The sequence below is a fragment of the Chrysemys picta genome, chromosome 2 (genome assembly GCF_011386835.1).
Source record: "Chrysemys picta bellii isolate R12L10 chromosome 2, ASM1138683v2, whole genome shotgun sequence".
In the NCBI taxonomy this organism is placed as follows: domain Eukaryota; kingdom Metazoa; phylum Chordata; order Testudines; family Emydidae; genus Chrysemys; species Chrysemys picta.
This window is the reverse complement of record NC_088792.1, coordinates 164,763,777-164,788,153: the sequence shown is the minus strand read 5'-3', so window position 1 is coordinate 164,788,153 and position 24,377 is coordinate 164,763,777. Positions and strand designations below refer to the sequence as shown.

The window sequence follows — 24,377 nt, the reverse complement described above, 5'->3', positions numbered from 1 at the left end:
GAATATCAGGGTTGGAAGGGACCTCAGGAGGTCATCTAGTCCAACCCCCTGCTCAAAGCAGGACCAATCCCCAACTAAATCATCCTAGCCAGGGCTTTGTCAAACTGGGCCTTAAAAACTTCCAAGGAAGGAGACTCCACCACCTCCCTAGGTAACGCATTCCAGTGCTTCACAACCCTCCTAGTGAAATAGTGTTTCCTAATATCCAACCTGGACCTCCCCCACTGCAACTTGAGACCATTGCTCCTTGTTCTGTCATCTGCCACCACTGAGAACAGCCGAGCTCCATCCTCTTTGGAACCCCCCTTTAGGTAGTTGAAGGCTGCTATCAAATCCCCCCTCATTCTTCTCTTCTGGAGACTAAACAATCCCAGTTCCCTCAGCCTATCCTCATAAGTCATGTGCTCCAGACCCCTAATCATTTTTGTTGCCCTCCCCTGGACTCTTTCCAATTTTTCCACATCCTTCTTGTAGTGTGGGGCCCAAAACTGGACACAGTATTCCAGATGAGGCCTCACCAATGTCGAATAAAGGGGAACGATCACGTTCCTCGATCTGCTGGCAGTGCCCCTACTTATACAGCCCAAAATGCCGTTTGCCTTCTTGGCAACAAGAGCACAGTTGACTCATATCCAGCTTCTCGTCCACTGTGCCCCCTAGGTCCTTTTCTGCAGAAAAGGAATTAATGGAATTATTCTTTCATGTTTGCAGACCTACATGAGTCACTTTGCTTTGTGGGTGTTTGAGATACTTGTGTATACAGGTGGTGCCTAAAATGAGACTCCTCATTTCATTTAAGTCTCTGCCCAAGTCAAACTGCAGATAAAGATTGAGGTACTCTAGCACAGCTGTATTATTAGCTGTTACTATATACCCAAATTCCTTATTTGTGGTATAGCATGAGTGACTGACTGCATTTTATTTGAGTGTTAGCATCAAAGTTTGTTTTGTTTTTTGCAGGTGTGAAGCTGACACTCTCAGGTTTGGTTGATGGCAAGAACTTCAGTGCTGGTGGTCACAAGGTTGGGCTGGGCTTTGAGCTGGAGGCTTAATGCAGTTTTAAGTGGAACAGCAGCTCTGTTCCTGGAGATGAAGGGGAGGGAGAAAAATAACCCAACATGTTTTGGCCTTAAAATTCTTCTGTGAAATTTCAAAAGTGTGAACTTTTTTTATTCTTCCCAAGAATTGTAACTCTTCCCCCACCCCCACAGCTATAGGGTGTAAACTCATAAAAGGAGATACTTGAAGGCATGCATGGAAGTTGTAAAGGTTGTGCCACATTTCAGTTCCTCAGTGTTATTTTAAATTTAATCCTTAAAGGAAAAAATCCCAGCTCTCCCAGCTAGCATATCACATCCTGCATGTCCACACCTGATGACCTCTTATGAAATTGGTCTCTGTGCAGTAGTGAAAGCTTTGGTTTCGCATCAAAGTGAAATAAATCAATCACATTTGGAACATATCCCTTCTGCGTGTTCAAGATTGCTTTAGATTTGGCAGGATCTGTTAAAAAATGCAACTAAAATAGGTAACCTGTTTTTTTAAACATGCTTGGTGCTGGTTTTCAGGGACAAAACTGAATCCCATGGAGCAGTAAAGATTCAGGAAGAATGAATCAGTGATGTGTGGTTTTTTTTTGTTCACTAGTTGAGGGATGTCGCATAATGAAAAGGATATTGGACTAACTCAAACTTTATTACATACTTGTATAGTGAAAAATATTTCTCCTTAAAATTTTATTTAACATTCAAATAGAGCAAACTAAAAGTTTACATATTTCAGATAGTTCGTTCCCATACAAGAAACAAGTATTAGGTAAGTACAGACATTACACTTGAGAAAAAGTGCAACCTAGTATGGTTAGCCAAATCTGTAAATTCAGTACTTTTTCATAAATGTCAGGAAAAGGCATTCAGACAAGATTACTTGTAGACACACACTGTCTACTATTCAGCAGCTGGATGGGAGTGGTGGAAGATGACAAAGTATCTTCAGTTGCTGTTGTATAGGGTGAGTAAGACATTTCTCATCAATTTCTTACCCAGATGCTGTATGTTTGTGGGGGAGAAACAGCAATGAGTGATCAAAATTTGTGTCTTAAAATTAGGCTGCCAGCTTTCCTTAAAAATAGGAATACATGTTAGTGTAACCACTAGATGGCAGTATAAATAGAATGCAAGGGATTTCATTTTCATGTGCAGTAACCTGTCAGGCTTAACATTTTTTACATGAGGAGTTTATCTGGCTTGAGCTGTGCCCGAAGTGATTTTTACATCTGGGTTTGTTCTGGGTTATTTCTGTCTTCCCCTTCAAGCTGCAACCAGCTCCAATCCAGAGACTAAAAATGAAGCAGAAACACTAATTAGAGTTTAGATACCATCTTCCCAACCCAAAGCAAAGCTACTGGATTTTCTTAAAGGAAAATACTATAAGCACATCTTGGGCATTGAAACTTTATGCCCAAAAAAAAAAATTAGACAATACTTAAGGGGAAAAACTTACAGGAGAAGGGATGTACATTTTTTCTGGGTTTACTTAAACACTAAAAGTTTCTTCATACAATGTATTACTGACATTTCTAGAAGTCTCTTGTAATATTTATTTCAGTAACCCCATTTTGTATAGGGAATGAGGTCTCTTTCTGCCATTTTAATTATTAGTGTATGCAGAGTGTTAGAAATCTATTCAAAACTTCTTACAGCCCTTTGGCTTCCACATTACTTGGCCAGCACTCCTCCCAAAAGTATGCTTATGGTTTAAAGTGATAGAAGTTACCATAAAGCTCTGGTCCTGCTCCTTCATTGTGTCATGCATCACACTTTCTAACTGGCTGCAGAGATTCTGAGATTCCATCAGTAGTCCCTCACTGAAAAGAAAAGTTACACAAATGATTACATCTATTGAAACTGGAAGTCTCACCTGTTAGAGGTACATCCTCACATGCAGGTACCTGTACAGCAGGGGTATATACTCAGGCTAGCAAGCCTAAACTGATAGCAAATGTTATTTTACCAATCTGTTGTTGTTGCCACTTACATCAACTAAAAGTGTTATTGCAGTCTATGGTACCTTAAGATTTACTGATAAAGTGACCTAGAAAATGCATTCAAGATGGCATCAAGCTTGTATCCCTGTTCACTCATGGAAATTGTATAAGAGTCCAGAAATCAAAGACTAGAATTTTACATGATGGGCAAAATAAGCCTGGCTCTGACAGACTATTACATTTTTAATTAACCAAAGAGGAATTGGTTCCATTTTACTCCTGTAAACCAGCCACAATTACAATTGCTTGTCCCAGTTTTTAGGGCAAATATGCAAATTCCCAATGCCATTGTGCTCTAAAGTGACATTGCTTCAAGTCCAGCCCTGCCATGTGGTTTCACAGTGAAGTTTTAATACCACATCTCCTTCTTCCTGTTACTGAGACAGAACCCACAAGGGAACTGACTAGACACAAAGTGCACATTTACACTGGAGCTGGAAGGTGTAAAATTCCAGTTGTGTTCTCTCTAAGAGCATAGATCCAGCAGCATAAGTAGGATGACCAGACAGCAAGTGTGAAAAATTGGGACACAGGTGGGTAATAGGAGCCCATATAAGAAAAAGACCCCAAAATCAGGACATCTGGTCACCCTCAGCACAAGCCGAAGGAGGGCCTAGCCACAGAATATGTACCTAGTGTTTCAGATAGCTTCCTGGAATAGGATCCTACCAAGCAGTACTCCTGGGGGAATCCTGTGCTACTGCATGTGCACATAATTAATTTTGCACAGGAAAAACAGTTGCTGCTGATCTGCCTTTTGCCCACCAGAGGGCACTGTGGTGATAAACCAAGGCAGTAGTGCTGAGCCTGCAGAGCCGTCTTTACAGCAGGCCAGGTCAGGCAACACCATGGGGGGCTGTGAGACAGGGGTCATAAGGTCTAATGGAGGTGGACAAACTGGGGCAAGGCCTCATGGTGACAGGAGGGGACCTGGGGCCACATGTGCCTGACACTGGGAGAAACTTCCTAACAGTCCATTTCCCCCCCACCCATACCTAACAACTCTCCAAGTTTACACCCAGGCTCCTTCCCAGCAATTATTTCCCTCTCCCTCAGCTCCTCCATTACCCGACTTCCCCCACAGCCTTTGCACTACTTTTGGGGGGGTGGAGGAAATATGATTCTATAGGGTAGTTTAAATGAATTACAGAGTTCTGTATTAATATGGCTAATAAGGAATCTATTTGTCAAAAAACATTTCTGAATCTTTGACTGTATTGTTACAGACATACTTGCTGACAGGTATTTTGAAATAAATTAACAATGTAATCACACCAGTTTCAATTATTTTTGGTATTTTGACAAAAAATATGCAGAATTTTGCAAATTTAATTTTTTGGCACAGAATTCCCCCAGGAGTAACACTGTGTATGTCTCCTCGAGCTGGAACTTACACACCTTTCAACTCTACTGTAGACATGTCCAAAGTAATCTTAAAAATCCTTGTCTGCTAACAGTAATCTTAGGTGTTAGCTGTAACCATCGCTAAACAATGTGTCCATTTAACATATGCATGGATGTAACTCCATCATTCTTCACTTTACCTTTTCTTGATAGATTCTGGTAAATTGTAAGTTACAGCTGGGACCTGCGACAGCAGCTGACCTGGGTTACTAAGCCGTGATGCATTCATACTCTCTGGGCTGCCACTGACAGGACCACGCACCTTACTCTGAAGGGAGAAGGCAGACAGGAAGGCAGATTCAGATTGCTGCCTGCATTTTATTTCTACATAAACTTATTTCCAGGACCAAGTGCTGCCATTTCTCTTAATGGCAAGTAAGGATTTGGGGTTTTCTTTAATACTAAGCTAGGCCCAGATTTTTAAACCAAAATTCAACAGAGGGAGGTAAGGATATCAAGATTTTACCTCGTGTTTTTCAGTCAGAAGAAATGTGATCTCAGGTCTCTGTCTATGCAGCATTTTTCTGGGTGCTGCCTTTAGCCCTGTACAGACTTCATACAACCCTCAGTAGCTGGTCACCCCACTAGAGTTGCAGAATATTGACTGCAGTTCTATTTTCTTCCCTCAGAATTCAACAAAATTTATCTTTTGTAGTACGTTCTTTATAGCAATTAAAGGACCACACCCACCCCTTAATGTATAAATGCCCTGGAAAAGAACAAAGCAGAGCATAATTGTGTTGAGAAGGGGGGGGGGAGGGTTTCCCATGTGAAATTTCCAACACTGGTGATGAAATAGCTGCAGGCCACAGCATTTCAAAGAAGGGGTTCTAAAACCAGTGCAGGCTCTTGGATGAACAACTGCAGCTATATTCAGGTCTCTACCATCAAAAGGGGTGGGGGGAGGAGAAGAGGCCATTAACTTCTGTTTCACTCACACAAGCAATTTTCAGCAGGTTCCATAATTCTTTCTGTCGTTTTTCCTGAAGCCTGACAACTGTGTTCTCATCTTCATTCATCAGGTTCATCACTTCCTCCACTCTGGGGAACAATTCCAGTGCATTCTGCTTGCAAATTACTGTCTTACTGTAAAGAACAATAATCAGGTCAGATCAGCAGCTGCACTGTGTCAGTTAGAAGCTCCAATTGTTTAACTCCTAATAATTGGAGAAGAACATGATTCTTAATGTGTGAAGTTGTCTGAATATATCTTACTGAGACTAATACATCTCCTCATTGTACTAAGAGCAATAGAGAAGGCTGCCCAGATGTTCCTTGTCTCTCTTTCATAAAATGGATGTTCTGGGACTCACCTGAGCTGAGCATAAATTAGACGGACTGTCTTTTCAAATGTCTGGATTGCCTGCAGGAGCAGTCGCACTATTTCCTGACTGTCACCACTGGTCCTCTGGTCTAGAGAGATGAAAAAGGATCAGAGTGAGTTCATTAGAGAGACTATCATTGTTTCTGTAGCACTGTGTCCTAGGCTCTAGCTCTTTGGAAAGAAGCCACATGGCAGGGGGCTGTAGCCCAGAGATTATACTGGGGGATGGGTCTGTGGCCATAGGGAGGAAGGGCTGGGCGCAAGTCCTGCCTACAGCACATGCCTTCAGCAGTAGTTTGGGGAGAAGGGCCCAAAATGGCTTCATCCTGAAGAGGCAGCCAGCTGCTAGGACCAATTGGTCAAGAGATCAAAGCTGGCCTCCGTGCTTTGAATATTCATAGATTCGGAGACTGGAAGGGACCTCAAAAGATCATCAAGTCCAGTCCCCTGCCCTCATGGCAAGACCAAATACTATCTAGACCATCCCTGATAGACATTCATCTCTTTCCCAGGGTAGGGGTAGGGGTAGCAGTGCTCTTTTGGAACTGGAAAAGAGGAGAGAGATCATTTGTTATTGGAGTGTAGGCTACAGGCCTGGAATGGAGAATTCTCAATACTGTTGAATGCTCTTTCCAGTTAATGGTCACACACAGCAACAAGACAACAGTGGCTACAGGTTCTTTACCTCTTGGCTTCTCCCTTAGTCGCCGGTAAAGTTCTCTGGCTTGTTCTTCCCTACAAAATAAAAGACAAGTGTTTCTCTGGAACCCAAATTGTAATTGGCCCCTTCAAGGACTCTTAAAAACCCTTCGCATACCTGACTATGCAGCTGCCAGGCAGCTGGGCTATGTCAGCAGTCCAGTGCTGGCTTTTTGTTAGGCCCTGCCAACCCAGTCTGTGGTCTGGGCTGATGAATAGGTGCCTCTGATTGCTTGCATTCAGAAAGGAGCCACTGTGCTAGAAATGCTAGCACCACAGGCTAGAGAGGGTTCCAACTTACAAATCCTCCAGGGTGCCCCCTTGCTTCCGCCCTAGTGGGCTTCTCTGCAGGTCCACAATGTCTGCCTGCAGGGCCATCATCCTCTTCACCAGCTGATCCACATCTTCCTCCTGAGAGGAGGAGCTTCAGTTAATAACATTGTTCCCAGACATAGGCCCGCCACAGGGTGAGGGAACTCTGGTTCTAACTGGCCTTAAATGGAACAGGAATTGCTTTCCCTTTTCATCCACAATCCTGCAGTCTTAGACAAGGAAGAAGGGCCTTGTGCAAAGACTGATGGGATATTTCCCTTTGATACCAGTAGATTGATTTGATTTAGTCCTCTCAGACTAGCCCCTTCTAATGACCTTGCTGCTTTGGATACCTTAGCTCAGCTTGTGAAGAGACACTGTTTGTTCACATTCTAAGGTGAACCTGCAGCTAGTGACAAAAAGAGGAACAAAATTTCCTCTCAGCTGTTCCGAAGGACTATTGTAATTCTCACCTCACCCACCAACACCCTTAATCTTACCCCTCAGATATCAGCATCCCAGTCCTCACATCCAGAGTCTACCTCAACCTGTGACATACTAATGTCAGGAAACAGGATCACTGACTCCTCCTTAGGCAGAAACCTTCTGTCCCCCTGTATTCTGAGGAAAGACGGTATATGGGCAGGTAGGAGGATAGTCACCAAGGAAATCACTTTTCAGTAGGCTTCTGCTCAGAGACACAGCACAGCTACCAGGGTCTAACATTCTGTATTTCAGATGCCATCTCAAGTTAGCCTGTCACTCAGTCCCAGTATTTGGGACAGGTAAGTGAACACACTGAGCAGATGGTAAAGAATCCCCTTTTAGAATTTGGTATTAACACTTCCATTCCTACAGCCTTTCTGAGCACTGCAAGCCAACCATTTTCCTTTTCAGTTTTAACTTCTGCGTGAGCCACATCCTCTTCTCATTACCCCAGCAACAGCCCCATTGGCAACAGTACAATTGCTTTTGTCTATAATTGGCCCTGTTACAAGTATCTCTCAGTTTAGGCATTAGGAATCATCTCCTCCATATCTTTCTGTCCTGACCCTTCTCAACACAGAAAGGGCTGCATAGGCCTGTGGACAAGGAAAAACTGATGCAACCTAAAACAAGGGAGGGGCTTGGTTTATCAGGCCAGTTCAGCCCTGGAGCGGAGGATGGAAATGCAGGGTAGCAGCAGAAAGCCGCCTCTTTCAGGCAGGCAATTAAACCTAAATCTAGAAACATACCCGCCCACAAAGCTCCACAGCCTGCTCCATATCCCTCCAGGCAAACAACAGCTTCTCAGAGGCTGAAAAAAGACGGAAGAAAAGTCCATTACTCTGCTGCATTGGAGGAAAGGAAGCTACCATGCTGGGATTGGAGGAGCGGATGGAGGACTCCCCTGCATGTCACAGGGGCTGTACTCACTGATTCCAAACTCTGTCTGCTCGCTGTACTTCTCCAGGTCAATCTGGATGCTGGTTTTAAAGAAATCCAGCTTTGCCTTCAGCTGTTGGGACAGGGAGGCCATGGAATTCTTCATCTTGGAGAGATTGCTATTGTAACGCAGCAGATTCATCCTGTGGAGAAAGTGAGAAGGGTCATGTCGGTCCAACCCCATAGGAGTTGCACATAGTGTCTCAACTGATCCCACACACAGCTTTCAGAGTCACTCTCATTCAAGCTTACAGATCCCAGGATTCTCCAGTTGAGCCATGATCAGCCCACATTTTCCTGTGTCACCAAGACAAATGAACAGGGCTAAGTGGAGCTGAGATTGCACAAAGACTACAAGGTTAGAGGCCACAGCTCTTAGCTCTCCATTAATTGCAAATAACTCCACCTTTATCAAGAACTTCCCCCTCCCAGATAGTGCACCACTGTAGGGCAGGTTTCTTTTCCTGTTATCCCCCTCTAGCCAGGAGGCCCAAGTGGAGCCAAGTATTCCCAAATGGACCCCACTGTACATGGCTGCTCGCTGCCCCTGCTGAAGCAGGTTACAATCCTCCTTCAGAGTCCGAATCGTGTGCCAGACCTGACCCCACACCTTCCGTAGCTGGAAGAAGGACAGATTCTTCTTTGGATCCTGAACTGGAAACACAGAGAGAGCATATGTTGTTAAAAAAAAAAAAAGGACTTACAGGAGCAGTGCAGGAGTTAGCACCCAGTCCAAGTCTGAGATAGGGTGCTACCTCTTCTTGAACCTGCACAGCCAAGTCTCTGTGCCCATCACATCCCGTATGGGGCACTAGAAAGGCTATTTCACTGCAACTGGCCACAGTTTGAGAGTCTAACTCAACAGGTCATGATTCTTCTCTACCCTCAATTAAATCCCACCCCAGAGATGGAATGCTATGACAATCTGCTTCGCTGCCCACTCCACTCTCAAGAGCAAATGTCCGCCCCCTACAGCTCGCATATACAGCAAGCTCTCTGTGCTGATTCCCCATGGAAATAACCCATGCCCAGGGGAAGTCCTTACGGATGCAGTCAACACTTTCTGGATGAGGCCGCAGGAAGATCTGCCTCTCATAGGCAACTTTACGGTTGTCAAAAAGGAAAAGGAGGTCTGTGTCCGTGGCGTCATTCACCTGCAGAGATGAGACCTATCTCAGTACTCTCAGATACAGTATCCCACAGCAGCCTCCACTGAAATAACCCAGAGCCAGCTGGCTCACCATGGCCCAGGATAGTGTGAGCAGCAGGAAGGAGGGCTGCTCTGCTTCAGTGAAAACAAGAGTGGGGTGGAGGGAGTGTGAGGCTGGGGTAGGTGCTCAGAGTGCAAGTGCCAGCAGGTGCAGGCTTGGCTAGCAGGGTTCAGGTTTCAGCCCCACGCTCACCTTGCTGTCAGCCATACACTGAATAGCCAATTTTTGAGGGTATAGTGCAAGCCCCGCCTCCTGCAAGAGCTCCTGCTCCTGCTCTGGAATACCAGTATCTGACTGAATCCTGGCCTTCACAGTCTGCGAGGTTTCCTCTTCTGTCACAGGGTACATGTGCAGAGTGCCCGTAACCATGTTTAGGACGCGAACCAGCTGCAAGAAAAGAAGTGGGACATGGGAAGAAGCCAGGGCATGGAGGTCATGGCTGAGCAGAGATGCCAGGACTCAGACCAGGGGATGGAGAAGGAAACTAGGAACACCAGGACCATATGGCCACTTTAGGGCTGCTTGGCAACATCGTGCCAAGATCTTTGACCTGCATCAGACAGAAGGGAGGCCACGTGACACAGAAAACAGGATCAGCAAGTCCTCTTCCCTCCGCCAGAGCGAGAGAGACACAGACACTCAGTGGAATAACAGACAGGAAAAGCCCTGTGAATACTTCTCCTCAGCTGGCCAGGAAGAAGCCAATGTGTCTTGGACTTCGCCCTTCCACATCAACCATTGCTAATTCTCCCTGAATAGTTTTCCAGAGTACTTTTCCTTGATTGTTACCAAGTGACTATCTTTCAGCCTCCAGTAAATCTAGGTCCCCTTGTGGCTTCAAAATAAACAGACTTTAACAAGTTCAGAACTGGTAAGTAAGAAAATCTAAGGGTTAAACAAGTTCACGAGAACTGGCAGTTTCTCAAGGAGACACTATTAAATGCATAACTTCAAATTATTCTGATATGAAAGAAAGATAGGACAAATATTAAGAGGTCAATATGGCTCCATCACGAGGATTACAATAAAAAAGTGGAAGCATGGACAAATTGCTAATGAGGAGTACAAAAGAATAACAAGCATGTAGGAACAAAATCAGAGTTATATACCTAGCTACTAACTGATGACAAGAAGGCTGAGGAATTTAATGCCTGTTTTACTTCAGTCTTGTGGTTAAACAGTGACCACATACTCAAACACACTTATTAACATCAAGGGAGCAGGGACAGACACCAAAAATAGGGAAAGACAGGTTAAAGAAAATTTAGATAAATTAGATGTACTCAAGTGGGCAGGGCCTGATGAAATTCATCCTACGGTACTTAAGGAATTAACTGAAGCAATCTTGGAACCATTAGCATTATCTTTGAGGATTGGACAAGGGAAACATACTACCTGCCTTTAAAAAGGGGAACAAAGAGGACCTGGGGAATTACAGACCTATCAGTCTAATTTTGATACTTGGAAAGATACTGGAACGAATTATTAAACGATCAACTTCTAAGCATGTAGATGATAATAGGGTTATAAGGAATATCCAGCATGGATTGTCAAGAACAAATCATGACAAACCAAGCTGATTTCCTTCTTTGACAGAATTACTAGCTTGGGGGGGGGGGAGAAGAGCAGCAGACATGATAGATCTTGATTTTAGTAACACTTGACACAGTTCCACAGGAGGGTCTCATAAGCAAACTAGGGAAATGTGGTATAGATGAAGTCACTGTAAGGTTGGTACACAACTTGTTGAAAGACTGTATTCAAAAGTAGTTATCAATAGTTTGCTGTCAAACTGGGAGGTCATATCTAGTGGGTTCACACTGCAGAAGTCAATCCTGGGTCCAGTACTGTTCAATATTTTACTTGGATACTGGAGTGGAGATTAGGCTTACAAAATTTGTGGATGACACCAAGATGGGAGGGGTTACAAGCATTTTCAAGGACAGAATTCGAATTCAAAATGTCCTTGACAAATCAGAGAATTAGTCTGAAATCAACAAGATGAAATTAAATAGAGGTAAGTTCAAAAGAAAAATAATGAAATGCACAACTACAGAATGGGAAACAACTGGTTGGGTAGTAATACTGCTGAAGACAAGCTGGGAATTATAGTAGATCACAAATTACATATGAATCAACAATGTGATGCAGTTACAAAAAAGGCTAATGTCATTCTGGACTGTATTAACAGGAATGTCACGGTAACTGTCCTGGTCTACTTGGCAACAATGAGGCCTCAGCTGGAATGCTGTGTCCAATTCTGGGTACCACACTTTAGAAAAAAATGTGGACAAACTGGAGAAAATCCAGGAGAATAACAAAAATGAAAGATGGTTTAGAAAACCTAATCTATGTGGAGAGGTTAAAAAACTGGGTATGTTTAATCGTGAGAAAAGAAGACATGGGAAACTTGATAATCTTCAAATATGTTAAAGGCTGTTCTAAAGAGGATGTTGATCAATTATTCTCCATATCCACTGAAGGTAGGACAAGTAATAATGTTATAATCTGCAGGAAGGGGAGACTGAAGTTGGATATTAGGAAAATACGTTCCAACTCTCAGGGTAGTTAAGCTTTGGAACAGGCTTCCAAGAGATGTGGTGGAATCCCTGTCATTGGAAGTTTTTAGGAACAGGTTGGACAAACACCTGTCTGGGATGGTCTAGGTTTACTTGGTCCTACCTCAGCACCAAGGGTTGGACTTGACTTCTTCAAGTCTCTTCCAGTCCTACTTTTCGGAAGTTAGCAGAAGGACCAAACTCTGTCATTCTGCAGCCCCAGAGAGCCTAAATAAACCACCCACACTTTCTCACCACAACATAGACCAATTCAGTACTGAAGGAGCTTCCCAACATGGGGCCCGTCCATTTTTGTGCCACAACTTTGTCTACTTGACAGCTCTGCAACTCTACTCCCTGCGGATCAGCTCTGCATTTGGGGAGACCAATACTGACCTCCTTTGAAAGTGCTTTGAGATCTACTGATGTAAGAGTTCAGTATGATTACTGTTATTTAGTACCAGGCTGTAACAAAAACTCACTCTTGTGGATATACTTGCTCAGACCAGCCCTCAGCAGGGCTTTTCCTTCTTACAAAGCAGCCTCTCCCATCTTAATGGGGTTTCCACACATCCTTCCTTAGCCCATGACTCAGGCTTCTCTCATAGGCTAACATAAGCCACGCTCTCTGGACACTGGTCTGTCCATGAAAATCCAGTCCCAAGACTCACCTTTAGGTTCAGTATATCATCCAATGCCTTGAAACAGCCATTGGGTCCATAAACAGGGTCTGTCCCTCTCTGCCGCGGGTGCCACATTAACATGAGCTGCAGCCATTTCTCCAGCCGCCCAGCCAAAATGCTATGAGGCAGAAACAAGAAGAACCAGAGAACAAAGACGTGTTTCAGTTGGCCATACCAGTTTGCATCTACAAAAAGAGATCCAAAGCTCAGACCTCCCCCCAATCTCTTAACTAGAGAACAGAGAAAGGAGCATGGAATCTTCTACAGCAAGCTAACAGGAGCCTCCTGTTTTCATCTACAGAAACTTCAGCCAGATGAGACCATGTGCATTGGGTACTAAACTTTTCAACAGATCAGCAGGTCATAGAAACAAAACAGACCCCTTCTTATTCCCAGGAGGACATATCCAGCTTATCCCCATGGGGTGCATTTGGGTCTCACCTGTTTAGATTATTGGGATATGGTAAACTGCTAGAAAATTTCACTTCTCCAGACAAGTCTTCATAGACAACAATATCCAACTCGCTCTTCTGTCGCACTTTTGTGTGCCTAAAGAGTTCAAGCAGGTACAGTGTCAAAGTAAAGAAAGTTCTGCGATCCCTCTGCATGACGACAACTGCACCTCACCCTTTCCAGGACACACATTAGCCTCTAGCCAATTTCACAACACACAGAGGCTGCTGAAAACACAGACACACAGCTAACAAAATCAGTCCCAAATATCTTATTCAGACATTTGCAACTCCCCTGCAAAACATCCCAACTTGAATTTAAACCTGACAGCAGATATGCTGATGCTGCTCCAGGTTAATTCTGTTTGCCCAAAGATTGTCAATCTCACTGGCCCCATAGATAACGTAGGTCTGTCCAAAAGAGATTTACCAGGGAAGACTGAGCCTAGCAGCCAACTCAACACTCAAGTGAAAGGATCAGCTCTCCCACCCCAATGTGAAGGGTGAGATACTAATTCTGCCAACCCCAGGAACCACCCAAGCTGCATGACAGTCAAGTGTTTGAAGCCAGGAAAGCTCTTACAATGCCTAAATTCAAATCCCTAGTAGGCCATGAAACAAATAATGATTAACCCTAAAATTGATAACCCCTTCCATCAAACACCATGAAAACAAGACAGTAGTTTGGATGCCAAAGAGAGTTCCTCCTCCTTCTCTGGCCCCATCTTACTCACCATTGCACAGGCTGCCAGTTGGGCAAAAATGGTCTGAAACCTGTTATGCATTCAAATGCCAGTGTGCCAAAGCTCCAGTAATCCACCGTCACTGTGTACTTCTGCTGTTCCAGCAGCTCTGGAGCCTGGGTCAGCCAACACAGGTTAAAGATTAAGCCACTTTTCTCTCAGACCTCAACTGCACCTGCCTCCTTAGATGTTCATTACTGTTTGCGCATCACTTTGGAAAGCTCATGCTAAGTGTTTTAACACTCAGGAACCTTATTGGCCTCTTTGACCAGTCCTAGGGGTTAATGAAACTCACACCCTCTATGCAGCAGAAAGTTAGCAATGTAATGTGAAAACCCAAATGTTGGCAAAGAGAACAATACAGCCTGTTCTTTTGCTTCAGCATGTGTATCCCAAACACATCCATACCTGCATGGTCGGAACTCCTCTCCCACCCCACAGCCAGATTACAGTCCCTGCTCCCTCCTGCTGCTCTTCCCCACAGACCTTGCTGGTCACAGCAACACTACAAGCTAAATCCACTCCTTACCAGGTATTGCAGCGTCCCAACGAAGGAAGTGCACAGACTGCCCTGATCCAGCTCCTTAGCATACCCCAGGTCAATGATCTTGTGTATTAACTGAGAGAGACAGATGGCAGACAGTAAGAGGACTGAAAACACATTCTGCAAAGAGGGCATGCACTTCTACAGAGAGAACAGATGATTTCAGTACTCATAAGCGCTGGGAGAAGGGCAGGAAGCATCAAGGCAGTGTTGTGCTCCTGCATGATCATGAGAACAAAGCCGCAGATAAAGCAGCTCCCCAGGGTCATTATGAGCTTGAAATGCAAGGAACTTGAGATGTTATTGCTGACTTACAATAGAGCCCAGTCTGAATGGAGGGACTTTCCTAGGAGAGCTGGATCACTCTGGTCTTTGAATAGGAGTTTATTTTTATTTCCTGAGGAGATGTTCACTGCTCCCTTGAGGAGAAGCAAGAAAGATGGCCAGATCTGTGCCTCTTCTGGCACAACGCTGCCATAGCCATCAAGTGGGGGGAAGCCTCACATGGGTAGAGCCATTATAAGAACTCCTGTGCTGCACCCCTGCTACCCTTATGTAGAGGGTGTGACCTGGGAAAAGTGGGCATGGCCATAACTTTCCCTAGTTACTCTGGTGTATGTCGTGGTCCAACCTGGCCCTAGGATCAGGGAAGCATAGAGATGGCTTAATGGTTCCTTGGAACCACCACATGAGATGTCATGTGCCACCCATGGTGCCCTGACTGGGAAAGGGCAGTCCAAATAGTCATGCTTAGACTGGCAGTCTGCAGCAGTACAGTACAAAGCCCAGCCACCATTTCATCACACAGCGAGGACTAGGCACAGAGTGTTTAAACTAAAGCCTCGTGGGAATTGCTTCTGCACATCAGCGAAGCATCAGATAGGCAGAGCTATCTGGTAGTCTGAGCTCAGTCTGTGGAACCACACACCCCCAGCCAATTTCCAAACAAATCTGACACCTATTACCGCTTTGGCAAAGTCACTTCCTCTCTGCCTCGCTTCCCAGTCTGTAAAGGGTGGGGGTGGGGTGGGGAGAAAGAGAAGGATATAACTCATAGTACTTGGATGTTCAGATAAATCATTAAATTAGCAGTTTGAATAAATACCAAGAATTACAAGATGAAACCACCACCACCTCTCAGATCATGTTCAGACACCCTCATTGGGCTAGTCATTTTAGCTTGCGAGATCTCAGAGAGGGATCATATTTTCATCTTCAGCTCCTAGTCATTCACTCTCTCACTCACACACACACTTTCATGCTCCCGCCCTTACACTCCACTCGCTGTATATATGGCCAAAGTCACCCGGCTCCTGCTCACCCTTTGTTCTCCTTGCTGTAGGACAATGTTCTCAGGTTTCAGGTCTCTGTGGATGATCCTGTTCTCATGAAGGTACCTGAGAGCAGAGGCTGAAACAGAGAGAGGCAGCTGTTACTCAGCACAACTAACACCTCCCAGCATTACTCCAGAGGGGCTAAGCCTGCAGGTTCTAAAAAGCAAACACGGCTAAGAGGAGAGAGGAGATTACAGTGAGGGAAGACAGGGTAGGGGATGCAGTACAACGAGAAGGTTTGGCCTGGAAGCCACTTGCAATATGCTGTACCCTGAAGTAGCAAGGACAGGGGCTGGTACAGCTGCTCCAGGATATGGAAGCAGAGCTTGTTGTTGGCAGCTGCTCTCTTTGCATACATGAAAGTTCCATCACATCCATGGAAAACCCTCAATGACCTATCCCAATCTAGTTCCCCCTGACATCCCCCCAGGAGACAGGTACCTAGGGGAGCTGCAGCAGGGAGGAGATGAGGCTCCAGGTGGGAGAGGGGCTGTAAGGGCCAAGCCCACCTTAGAGAGAGGAAGTGCTATGCTCAGCATTTCCAAGCCTCATCTGTCCTAACATCAGTGATGACCCAGTAGCCACTGTGCCAAGCCAGGTCTGCGTTGCCCTCAGTCCTTTGGCTGGCTGCAGCCCTCCCCACCAGGGAATACTTCGACCACATCCAGCTGGTATAGCCATCTCTGCAGCGTCCAGGCTCACACCTAAGGCAGAGAGCATGCCCAGGGACAGAGTCATGGCTGGAAGGCTGATACACTCCAGCTATGCTGAGCCAACACGATCATCCCAGGATATGGGGAGACACAAAGAGGTAGATCAGAGCCACTTCCCCACTTTGTGTGTCAAGAGAAACTCCGGCTGAATGGAGAATTGGGACCAAAGTCTGCATTTTTCATGTTCAGCCAAGCCAATCCCTGAGCAAAACCCTGCAGCCGTTAGGTGGGGACACAGCTCACTCCGGCTGTTTGTAAGGAAGAGGCTAGCAGCATTTCCATAGCCTGCAGCTGCACTTTCCAGCACTAACTCAAAGGGACTCACTTCCCACTCCCTCTACATCCCTCATGAGGCAACACGTCACAGAGCGCAGAAGAGAATCCAGTGCCTCCAGACTCCCCTACAACCATCAGTCTGCCTAGCCTTACTTCAGGGAGACATCAACAATCACCCTACTCCAGGGGTGACTTTAACCCTTAGGATGCTGACTAATCCCCAGCATGGCCAGATCCCAGGGTTTCAGATGGGCCACTAGGAGGTACTACTGAGAAGAAGGGAACATTTCTAGCTAACCAGGGTCAGGGCCTTGGATCATTAGACCCGGGGTTGCTCCCTCCATTACCTGTCCTCTCAGCATGACACCCCCTGCCTCTGTTACCAGTCCTCAGCCTCTCCTGGGGCCAAGAATGAGCACAGGGGAGGCAAACAGAAGCTGTCACTGGGCCAGAGGTGCTCAGAGTGAGGGGCAGGAGGAGGAGATTCTGTTCAGCTTTTGTGCCTCCAAGAAGAGCAGTTTGCTTCTCCTCTTGCTCATTCCCCAGGCCCACACCAGCCCAACAGGCACTTCTTAAACTCCTTCCTCCGAAATACACTGCATCTGCCAAGACCTACATAAGAGCCGCAAACAGGCCACATGGATGGGGGCCTGGCTGCCCTGGAGAGGGTTCCTTCCCATGCTTCACCACAACAGCAGACACTTTGAGGTGCACCTGTCCACAATCTCTAAATACTCATGCTTGGGGATTGGAGGCTGGCTGTGCTGGGGGCATCACCTCATTACCATAGGTCACTTCGGGTGATATATGTTCGAGGAAAGGGGGCCTGTTCAAAGCAAACAGTCCACAACAAGCGCTATAATGTCGTTGTGCGTTCCCATCAGTCTCAGATGCTATGGTGATAATGTAAGTCAATGAGGAGCCCACCCCAGCCCTGAGAATGGGCTGCAGCTAGGAATCCCTATGAGGAACACAAGCTGGAACTCGCTCATCCTGCCTAGCACCTCCCAGGAAATCCCTTGAGCACGTTTCTCGCTGGGAAAGGAAACACACTACTTTCCACATCCCAATGTCAGAGACGAGTCAGAGGCCACTTCCCTTCTGGGGAGGCTTTCAGAGCAAGGCAGGAAGGAGAATACTATTAGACACCTACCTAAAGGGGAGGCATCCAGCGTCACAAACCTACTTCACATGGAACTAAAATGGCTCCCTTCCCAGACTGGGACAGCGGCAGGCCCTGCTGCCACAAAGCAGCAGTAGGCAGACCCAAAACGAAAGAATTTGAAGAGCAACTAGCAAAAGACACTAACAGCAAATTCTTTTGCAAGTACATCAGAAGCAGGAAGCTTGCCAAACAGTTAGTGGGCCACTAGATGATCAAGGTACTAAAGGAGCACTCAAGGAAGACAAAGCCATTGCGGAGAAGCTAAATGCATTCAGTCTTCACTGCAGAGGATGTAACAGAGATTCCCACCAGGGAGATTCCCACACCTGAGCCATTCTTTTTAAGCAACATATCTGAGGAACTGTCCCAGACTGAGGTGTCAATAGAGAAGGTTTTGGAACAAACTGATAAGTTAAACAGTAATAAATGACCAGGACCAGATGGTATTTACCCAACAGTTCTGAAGGAACTCAAATATGAAATTGCAGAACTACTAACTGTGGTATGTAACCTATTGCTTTAATCAGCCTCCATATCAGATGACTGGCAGATAGTTAATGAAATGACAACTTTTAAAAAAGGCTCCAGAGGTGATCCCGGCAATTACAGGCTGATATGCCTAACTTCAGTACCAGGCAAACTGGTTGAAACTAGTAAAGAACAGAATTATCAGACACATAGATGAACAAGATTTGTTGAGAAGAGTCAACATGGCTTTTGTAAATGGAAATCATGCCTCACCAATCTATTACAATTCTTTGAGGGTGTCAATAAACATGTGGACAAGGGTGATTCAGTGAATATAGCGTACTTAGACTTTCAGAAAACCTTTGATATGGTCCTTCAAGGCTCTAAGCAAAGTAAGCAGTCATGGGATAAGAAAGAATCAGGAACTGGTTATAAGACAGAAACCAAAGAGTAGGAATAAATGGTCAGTTTTCACAGTGGAGAGAGGTAGATAGTGCTGACCACCAAGGATCTGTACTGAGACCAGTGCTGTTCAACATACTCAACTGATCTGGAAAAAGGGGTAAAAACTGTGAGGTGGCAAAGTTTGCAGACAATACAAAATTACTCAAGATAGTTAAGTCCAAAGCTGACTGCGAAGAGTTACAAAGGAATCTCACAAAACTAGATGGCTCAACAATAAAATAGCAGATGAAATTCGGTGATCAATGCAAAGTAATGTACAGTGGAAGACATAATCCCAGCTATACATACAAAATAATGGGGTCTAAATTAGCTGTTACCACTCAAGAAAGAGATCTTGAAGTCATCATGGATAGTTCTCTGATAACATCTGCTCAATGTGAAACAGCAATAAAAATAGCTAACAGAATTAGGAAAGGGCTAGATGATAATAAAACAGTAAATATAATACCATTATATAAAATCCCTCTTATGCCCATACCTTGAAAACTTCATATAGTTCTGGTCGCCCCATTTCAAAAAAGATATATTAGAATTGGAAAAAGTACAGAGAATAGCAAGAAGATTGATTAAGGGTATGGAACAGCTTCCATGTGAGGAGAGATTGAGAAGACTGGGACGGTTCAGCTTGGCAAAAAGTTGACTAGTTGACTAATGGGGGATCTGATAGAGGTCTATAAAAATCACAAATGGTATGGAGTAAGTAAGTGTTATTTACCTGTTCACATAACACATGAACCAGCAATCACCCAATGAAATTAATATTCAGCAGGTTTAAAACAAACATAGGGAAGTACTTCTTCACACAATGCAGCCAACCTGTAGAATTCATTGCTAGGGGATGTTGTGAAGGCCAAAACTATAGGTTCAAAAGAGAGTTAGATACATTCATGGAGGATAGCTCCATCAATGGCTATTAGCCAAGATGGTCAGGGATGCTACCCCCTGCTCTGGGTGTCCCTAAACCTCTGATTGCTAGCCACCAGGTCTGGATGACAGGGGATGGATAACCGCCCTGTTCTGTTCGCTCCCTCTGAAGCATCTGGCACCAGCCACTGTTGGAAAACAGAATACTAGGCTAGATGGACCCAGTTTGGCCATTGTTATGTTCACTTACCGATATCAGAGAGCAGGATGAGAATGGCTCCCTCCCGTAAGCCACAGCAGTTCTCAAACTGGTTCAAGTACTGCAGAGGATCAAAACAGAGTGTAAACTAATCTCCTCTGTGCCCCAGTCCTGGGTTTGGCCCCAATCCTGCAAATGCTTATGGATGTGAGTAGCTATGCAGAACTCAATAGCATTACTCACATGTGTAAGTGTCTGCAGGATTAAGTCCTTAAATAGTAAAACTACAACTTCAAACACCATTTCCCTCTCCACAGATAGGAAAATTGCCATCATCTTCTCCAGCAGCTCTTCCAGGAGGAAGAAACCCCTTCACAGCTCCTCCCCCGTGTCCCGCAGCAGTTGGCTCAGCCAGCCAAGCACCAGTCTCCCTAATTGCAGCCATGTGCTTTGGGCACTATCTGCATTTGGGCTTTAAGCAAAAGTTAGAAAAACAACATCAAGACCAAAAAGAACAAGTTCTTTTTCCTGCTGACAGCTGGGAGCTTATCATTTCTGAGCAGAGGTCCACCCACTGACCTGGTCTGGGATGTTCTGGGCCATACTCACATCCTGTTCTCCATCTCTTACACATCCCTTGCTCTCTACGTGTGCATCCCACAGACACACATTTGCTCACTGCCCCCAACAGAAATGGAAAGTTTCTAATAAAAATCCAGAAAGAGGATGTAAAAATGCATCCGGGATCAACCCTGCCCCTTGCTCAGAGGAGGCACAAGCAGGCACAGCCCCAGATCAGGAGGATTAGGTGGCAACAGTATGTGGAAGCAGCTGGGGAAATCCCACTGAATCACCCACAATTGAGCCTCTTCAGAAAAAAACCTACACTTCCCCCAGTAGCCCCTGCCCTCCCAGGATCATCAGCCCAATGCCTCACCTTGCGAAGGTCTCCACCCTGGCAGTATTCCATGGCCAACAGAGGCAAGTCAGTGGGTGCAAGGTTCTGCATCCCTTCAGGGACTTCGCGGGCAGCCACCACATTGGGATGATTCAGTCTGAGGAAAGGAAATGAGGGAAGCATGAGATCACTGGAACCAATTCATCTCAGCCTCCTCCCAGCAATAACGGAAAGGGCCAGCATCCTGAAAAGTGATCATCCAAACGAGAGCTTTACAGTCTCACACACAGGTAGGTATTAAGGAAGGTCACAATGGGACTTTAACCCTTCGCACACAGAACTAGTGCACTTCAAAAGCTTCCTTCACCCTGCTCAATCCACTCTCCCCCCCAGGACAGGGCTTTAGTCCTAACTCGTCTCCCAGTTGTCCGTTTCCTCATTCTCTCTATAAGCATCCAAACTTTGACATGCAGCCTGCTCCTAGCCCCATGAGAAGTCAGGGCTACATTCAGCCCATTGCAGCCTGCACAAAGCGGGCTGATTCAGCAGGGATATAAATGGTGGGGTAAGTTAGCCAGGAAACTGGGTACCTAGCAAAGTCATGTAACTTGCACTGATGGGGCTTTCAGTGCATGTGCAGGACACTCACAGAAGATAGCACAGGAACAACAACAAATAGGAAGGTGCAAGAGGAAGCAGCTCCCTAACATGCACTGCCCCCAGGCTCCTGGGGCCAAACACAGCCCCAGCCTCCATGGACCAAAGCACCAGGGGCAGATCTAGATGCAAGTTACAGGACTTAGCCTCAGAAAAGGAGGGTGAGTGACATTCTCCCCCAAGAAATGTGACCTGCATTCAGCACACCGCATTCCCATTACTGCTGAACTGGGCTCAACTGGAAGCTGAAGAGTGTTGTAGGCATCTCCCTGTATGACACACCCTTCTGCATGCACTTCACAAGCATTATAGGCGCACATGCTACATTACAGATGCTCAAATGGAGTCTGAGTAAAGTCCCCTTTGAAAACATGGGTCTGGTTTTGTGAGCCCTATTCCTATTAGATGGAATATATGAGCCCAGAGATGTTAACAAGAGTTTCAGTCTTAAATAAGGTTTGTTGTACAGAGACCTCAGGCTGCTTAGTACCATGGCAAACAAACAATATTAAACACCTCTTTAACCTTTTATTGAAGACACAGATAAGGGAAAACAGTGAATACTTTATATTTCAAATGTTTTAACTAAGGCTTTCATATTAACATCCCTTGCTCCCTTTCGCTGAGAAGAGTTTCTAGAAGGAAAGATACCCTTGTTTAAGAGTCTCTTCAGTTGCATTACCATGAAAATAATTGTCCTTTTTGGGAAAGAGAAAGGAGGGGGATAGAAAAGAGAAGAAATAAGATAGGGGTGAAAAAGGACACGTGGGGAGGAGGCAGGGGAGAAAAAGGCTCACAGCCCAGGTGGTGTTTGGATTTCAGCCAAAGACAGTAGAGATGGTGACGTCCCCTGAGTCACTCTCTCTGCCCTAGTCTGGTGAGCACTTCTCGCAGAGTCAAGATAACAAAGGACAAGGATCCCAGAAAATGGAGGGGTTAGTAGCTGAGATGGTGCAGTTTGCCCACTGACTTTTTCCCTGAAGTCTTTCTTTAAAGGACCCCAAAAGGAGTGATAGGTGGGATAGCCCACCCTCTCATTACTTTGTCCACCAATTAGATCTAATTGCCAACACACTAACTTTCGTTCACAGATTTTTGGTGTCACACAGTCTTGCTCTTAACAAAGTTCTTCAATTATATCACTAGGCCTTTTCGTGAGGACTAATTCAACCTGTCTCCATTTCACACCTTTTCCCATTAACATTATTATAAGTTATTGTGACCTTTTATAAGCTTTCATTCACTTTTTACAGTTGAGCTCACAATTAGGGTAAACGTGTAGGTCCAATTATCACAACAGTGCTCTACAAACTTTTGTTTCCCCACTGTCTCTGCAGAAGCAGCAGCAAATTACTAAAGCTTATTTCACATCACTGATGATGCCGATGCACAAAAACAGAAGGAAGTAAATAAAAGGCAGTGGCACTGATTCCTACCAAAACAGATCCCCTCTGGGGAACAGTCAATGGAGAAGACATGTCAAGAAATAGACTTCACCTTCGAAGTGCTTGACAGTGGCCATCCCATCCCTTCCCGCGCTCATAGATTCAGACTCTTCTACACACAGATCTAGGCCCTCAGCTGCTGAGCAAGATATCAAGGAGTAAGGGATCACACAATGCTCACCTTTTCATTATCTGTATTTCCAGACACCATCTCTCCCGATTTCGGAGACTTAGCTCCTGACGACATTGTTTAATAGCAATCTGTTCCCCTGTTTCCTGCACAGACACAAAGAGAGTTAGGACAAAAACATGTTTCCACCAGAGATGTATTGTGAGGACCAACAGAAGATGTAGCGGCCCACAAAAATGTAAGGCTATTCTTGGGGATCCTCCCAGCTCTTCTTCAAGGCCCTTCCCAGGGAGACAGTCATTTAGAGCACCAAATATGCACCAGAACAGAAGACACCAGCTCATGCCCCCTTCCCCAACTCCTCAAAACCAAAATAGTACCCTGAATTTCACGCTCATGCTTGCAAGTCTCCCCAGTGAGGCTAAATTCTGAACCATGGAAGTTCACCCCTCTTTTCATACAGAATGTGTCCAGAGGCCAGGTTAGCAGAAACAAGAGTCCAGCAGAGTTGTCATGCTCACAACTCAAGGAACTGGTTCTCAGATTGGTTGTTTTCCATAAGCCTTAGCTGGCTGTGGGGGTTCAACATCAGAGGAAGCAGCCAGCAGCCATTTGCTTACAAGACGCAATGGAACATCTAGGCTGCAAGCAGAGGAAGAGATCAGAGAGAGCTGGAGGCTGAACGCTCTCACTCCCTAGGTGTATGAGTGGATGGTGAATGCGATTGGAGCATAAGGGACCAGTAGCCTCTCCCCCATCCCAGAGAAAAGGGAACCCCTACCTTGTTGTGCCATCTGAGGACATTTCCAAATCCCCCTGTCCCAAGCCTTTCCTTCATCTCCCAGGGACCACACGTCTGGATTTGCAGGGGAGGCCGGCTCATTGCGGTGAATGCCTGTGGCTAAAGGACGAGAAGGGAAGGGACAGAGACCCTGTTATTAACTTTCCTGTAAGTGAGTTAGTTACTTTGGCAACACACGAAGAGGGCTGAAGACATCACACCAGGGCCCATCTGCCCGGGGGAGGGGAGGCTACCGGGGGTCACAGACCCAGGCGCGGGGCAGTTCGGCCTTGGCCCACGGGATAAAGGAGCGGCCCAGGAGTCCGGGTCTCCGCTCCGAGGGGAAGAGCGGCCGGGCCCGGCGCGGCCGCCCCCGGCGCCGCCCCGCCTGCCCGAGGGGGGGTGAGCCGGGCTCCGCGGCGCCCCTCACCTGCCGCGGGACGAGCCTGGCGCTGCCGGGTCTCGGGCCCAGGCTCCGGCGGCCGACCCCGCCCGCGGGACTCAGCAGCAGCCTGGCACCAAGGCCGCAGCAGCGCGCTTCCGCCAGCGCTTCCGGCTCTGACCTCACACGACACGTGGTG

The 24,377-nt window shown here is 45.9% G+C and overlaps 2 protein-coding genes across 13 annotated transcripts in view; one reads left to right on the top strand and one right to left on the bottom strand.

Annotated features, from left to right (window-relative positions):
• VDAC3 (voltage dependent anion channel 3) overlaps nucleotides 1-4,320 on the top strand; it is a 53,914-nt gene extending 49,594 nt beyond the window's left edge. For all 8 annotated transcript variants that reach the window (XM_065584758.1, XM_065584759.1, XM_005286481.5 and 5 more), the window contains one exon: nucleotides 961-4,320. In XM_065584758.1, coding sequence (XP_065440830.1) covers nucleotides 961-1,052 — 92 coding nt within the window. In that variant the 3' untranslated portion in view covers nucleotides 1,053-4,320. The remainder of the gene's footprint in view (nucleotides 1-960) is intronic.
• IKBKB (inhibitor of nuclear factor kappa B kinase subunit beta) lies at nucleotides 1,677-24,377 on the bottom strand. 5 transcript variants are annotated; one of them, XM_005286470.4, is made up of 21 exons: nucleotides 24,227-24,377; nucleotides 23,797-23,916; nucleotides 23,067-23,161; nucleotides 20,823-20,940; nucleotides 19,937-20,006; nucleotides 15,723-15,811; nucleotides 14,387-14,476; nucleotides 13,849-13,973; nucleotides 13,104-13,211; nucleotides 12,651-12,780; nucleotides 9,614-9,808; nucleotides 9,256-9,364; nucleotides 8,741-8,864; nucleotides 8,202-8,353; nucleotides 8,021-8,082; nucleotides 6,775-6,884; nucleotides 6,460-6,509; nucleotides 5,764-5,863; nucleotides 5,389-5,536; nucleotides 4,591-4,718; nucleotides 1,677-2,866 (listed from the first exon to the last, which is right to left on the bottom strand). In XM_005286470.4, the coding sequence occupies exons 2-21, from the start codon at nucleotides 23,896-23,898 to the stop codon at nucleotides 2,686-2,688; spliced, it is 2,286 nt and encodes a 761-aa protein (XP_005286527.2). In that variant the 5' UTR covers nucleotides 23,899-23,916; nucleotides 24,227-24,377; the 3' UTR covers nucleotides 1,677-2,685. The 5 variants fall into 5 exon arrangements, 4 of the variants coding, with proteins under 4 accessions (XP_005286527.2, XP_008170085.2, XP_065440819.1 ...); XM_008171863.4 differs by lacking the exon at nucleotides 24,227-24,377 and having other exon boundaries at nucleotides 1,677-2,338; nucleotides 2,776-2,866; nucleotides 23,797-23,910; XR_010598667.1 differs by lacking the exons at nucleotides 4,591-4,718; nucleotides 24,227-24,377 and having other exon boundaries at nucleotides 1,677-2,338; nucleotides 2,776-2,866; nucleotides 23,797-23,910.

Coding starts and splice junctions, on each gene's coding strand:
- IKBKB (XM_005286470.4), bottom strand. CDS start 23,898: ATGAGCCGGCCTCCCCTGCAAATCCAGACGTGTGGTCCCTGGGAGATG. Junction 20,941..23,066: donor GAAATACAGATAATGAAAAG/GTGAGCATTGTG, acceptor TCCTTTCCTCAG/ACTGAATCATCCCAATGTGG. Junction 5,864..6,459: donor ACTAAGGGAGAAGCCAAGAG/GTAAAGAACCTG, acceptor TCATCTCTCTAG/ACCAGAGGACCAGTGGTGAC.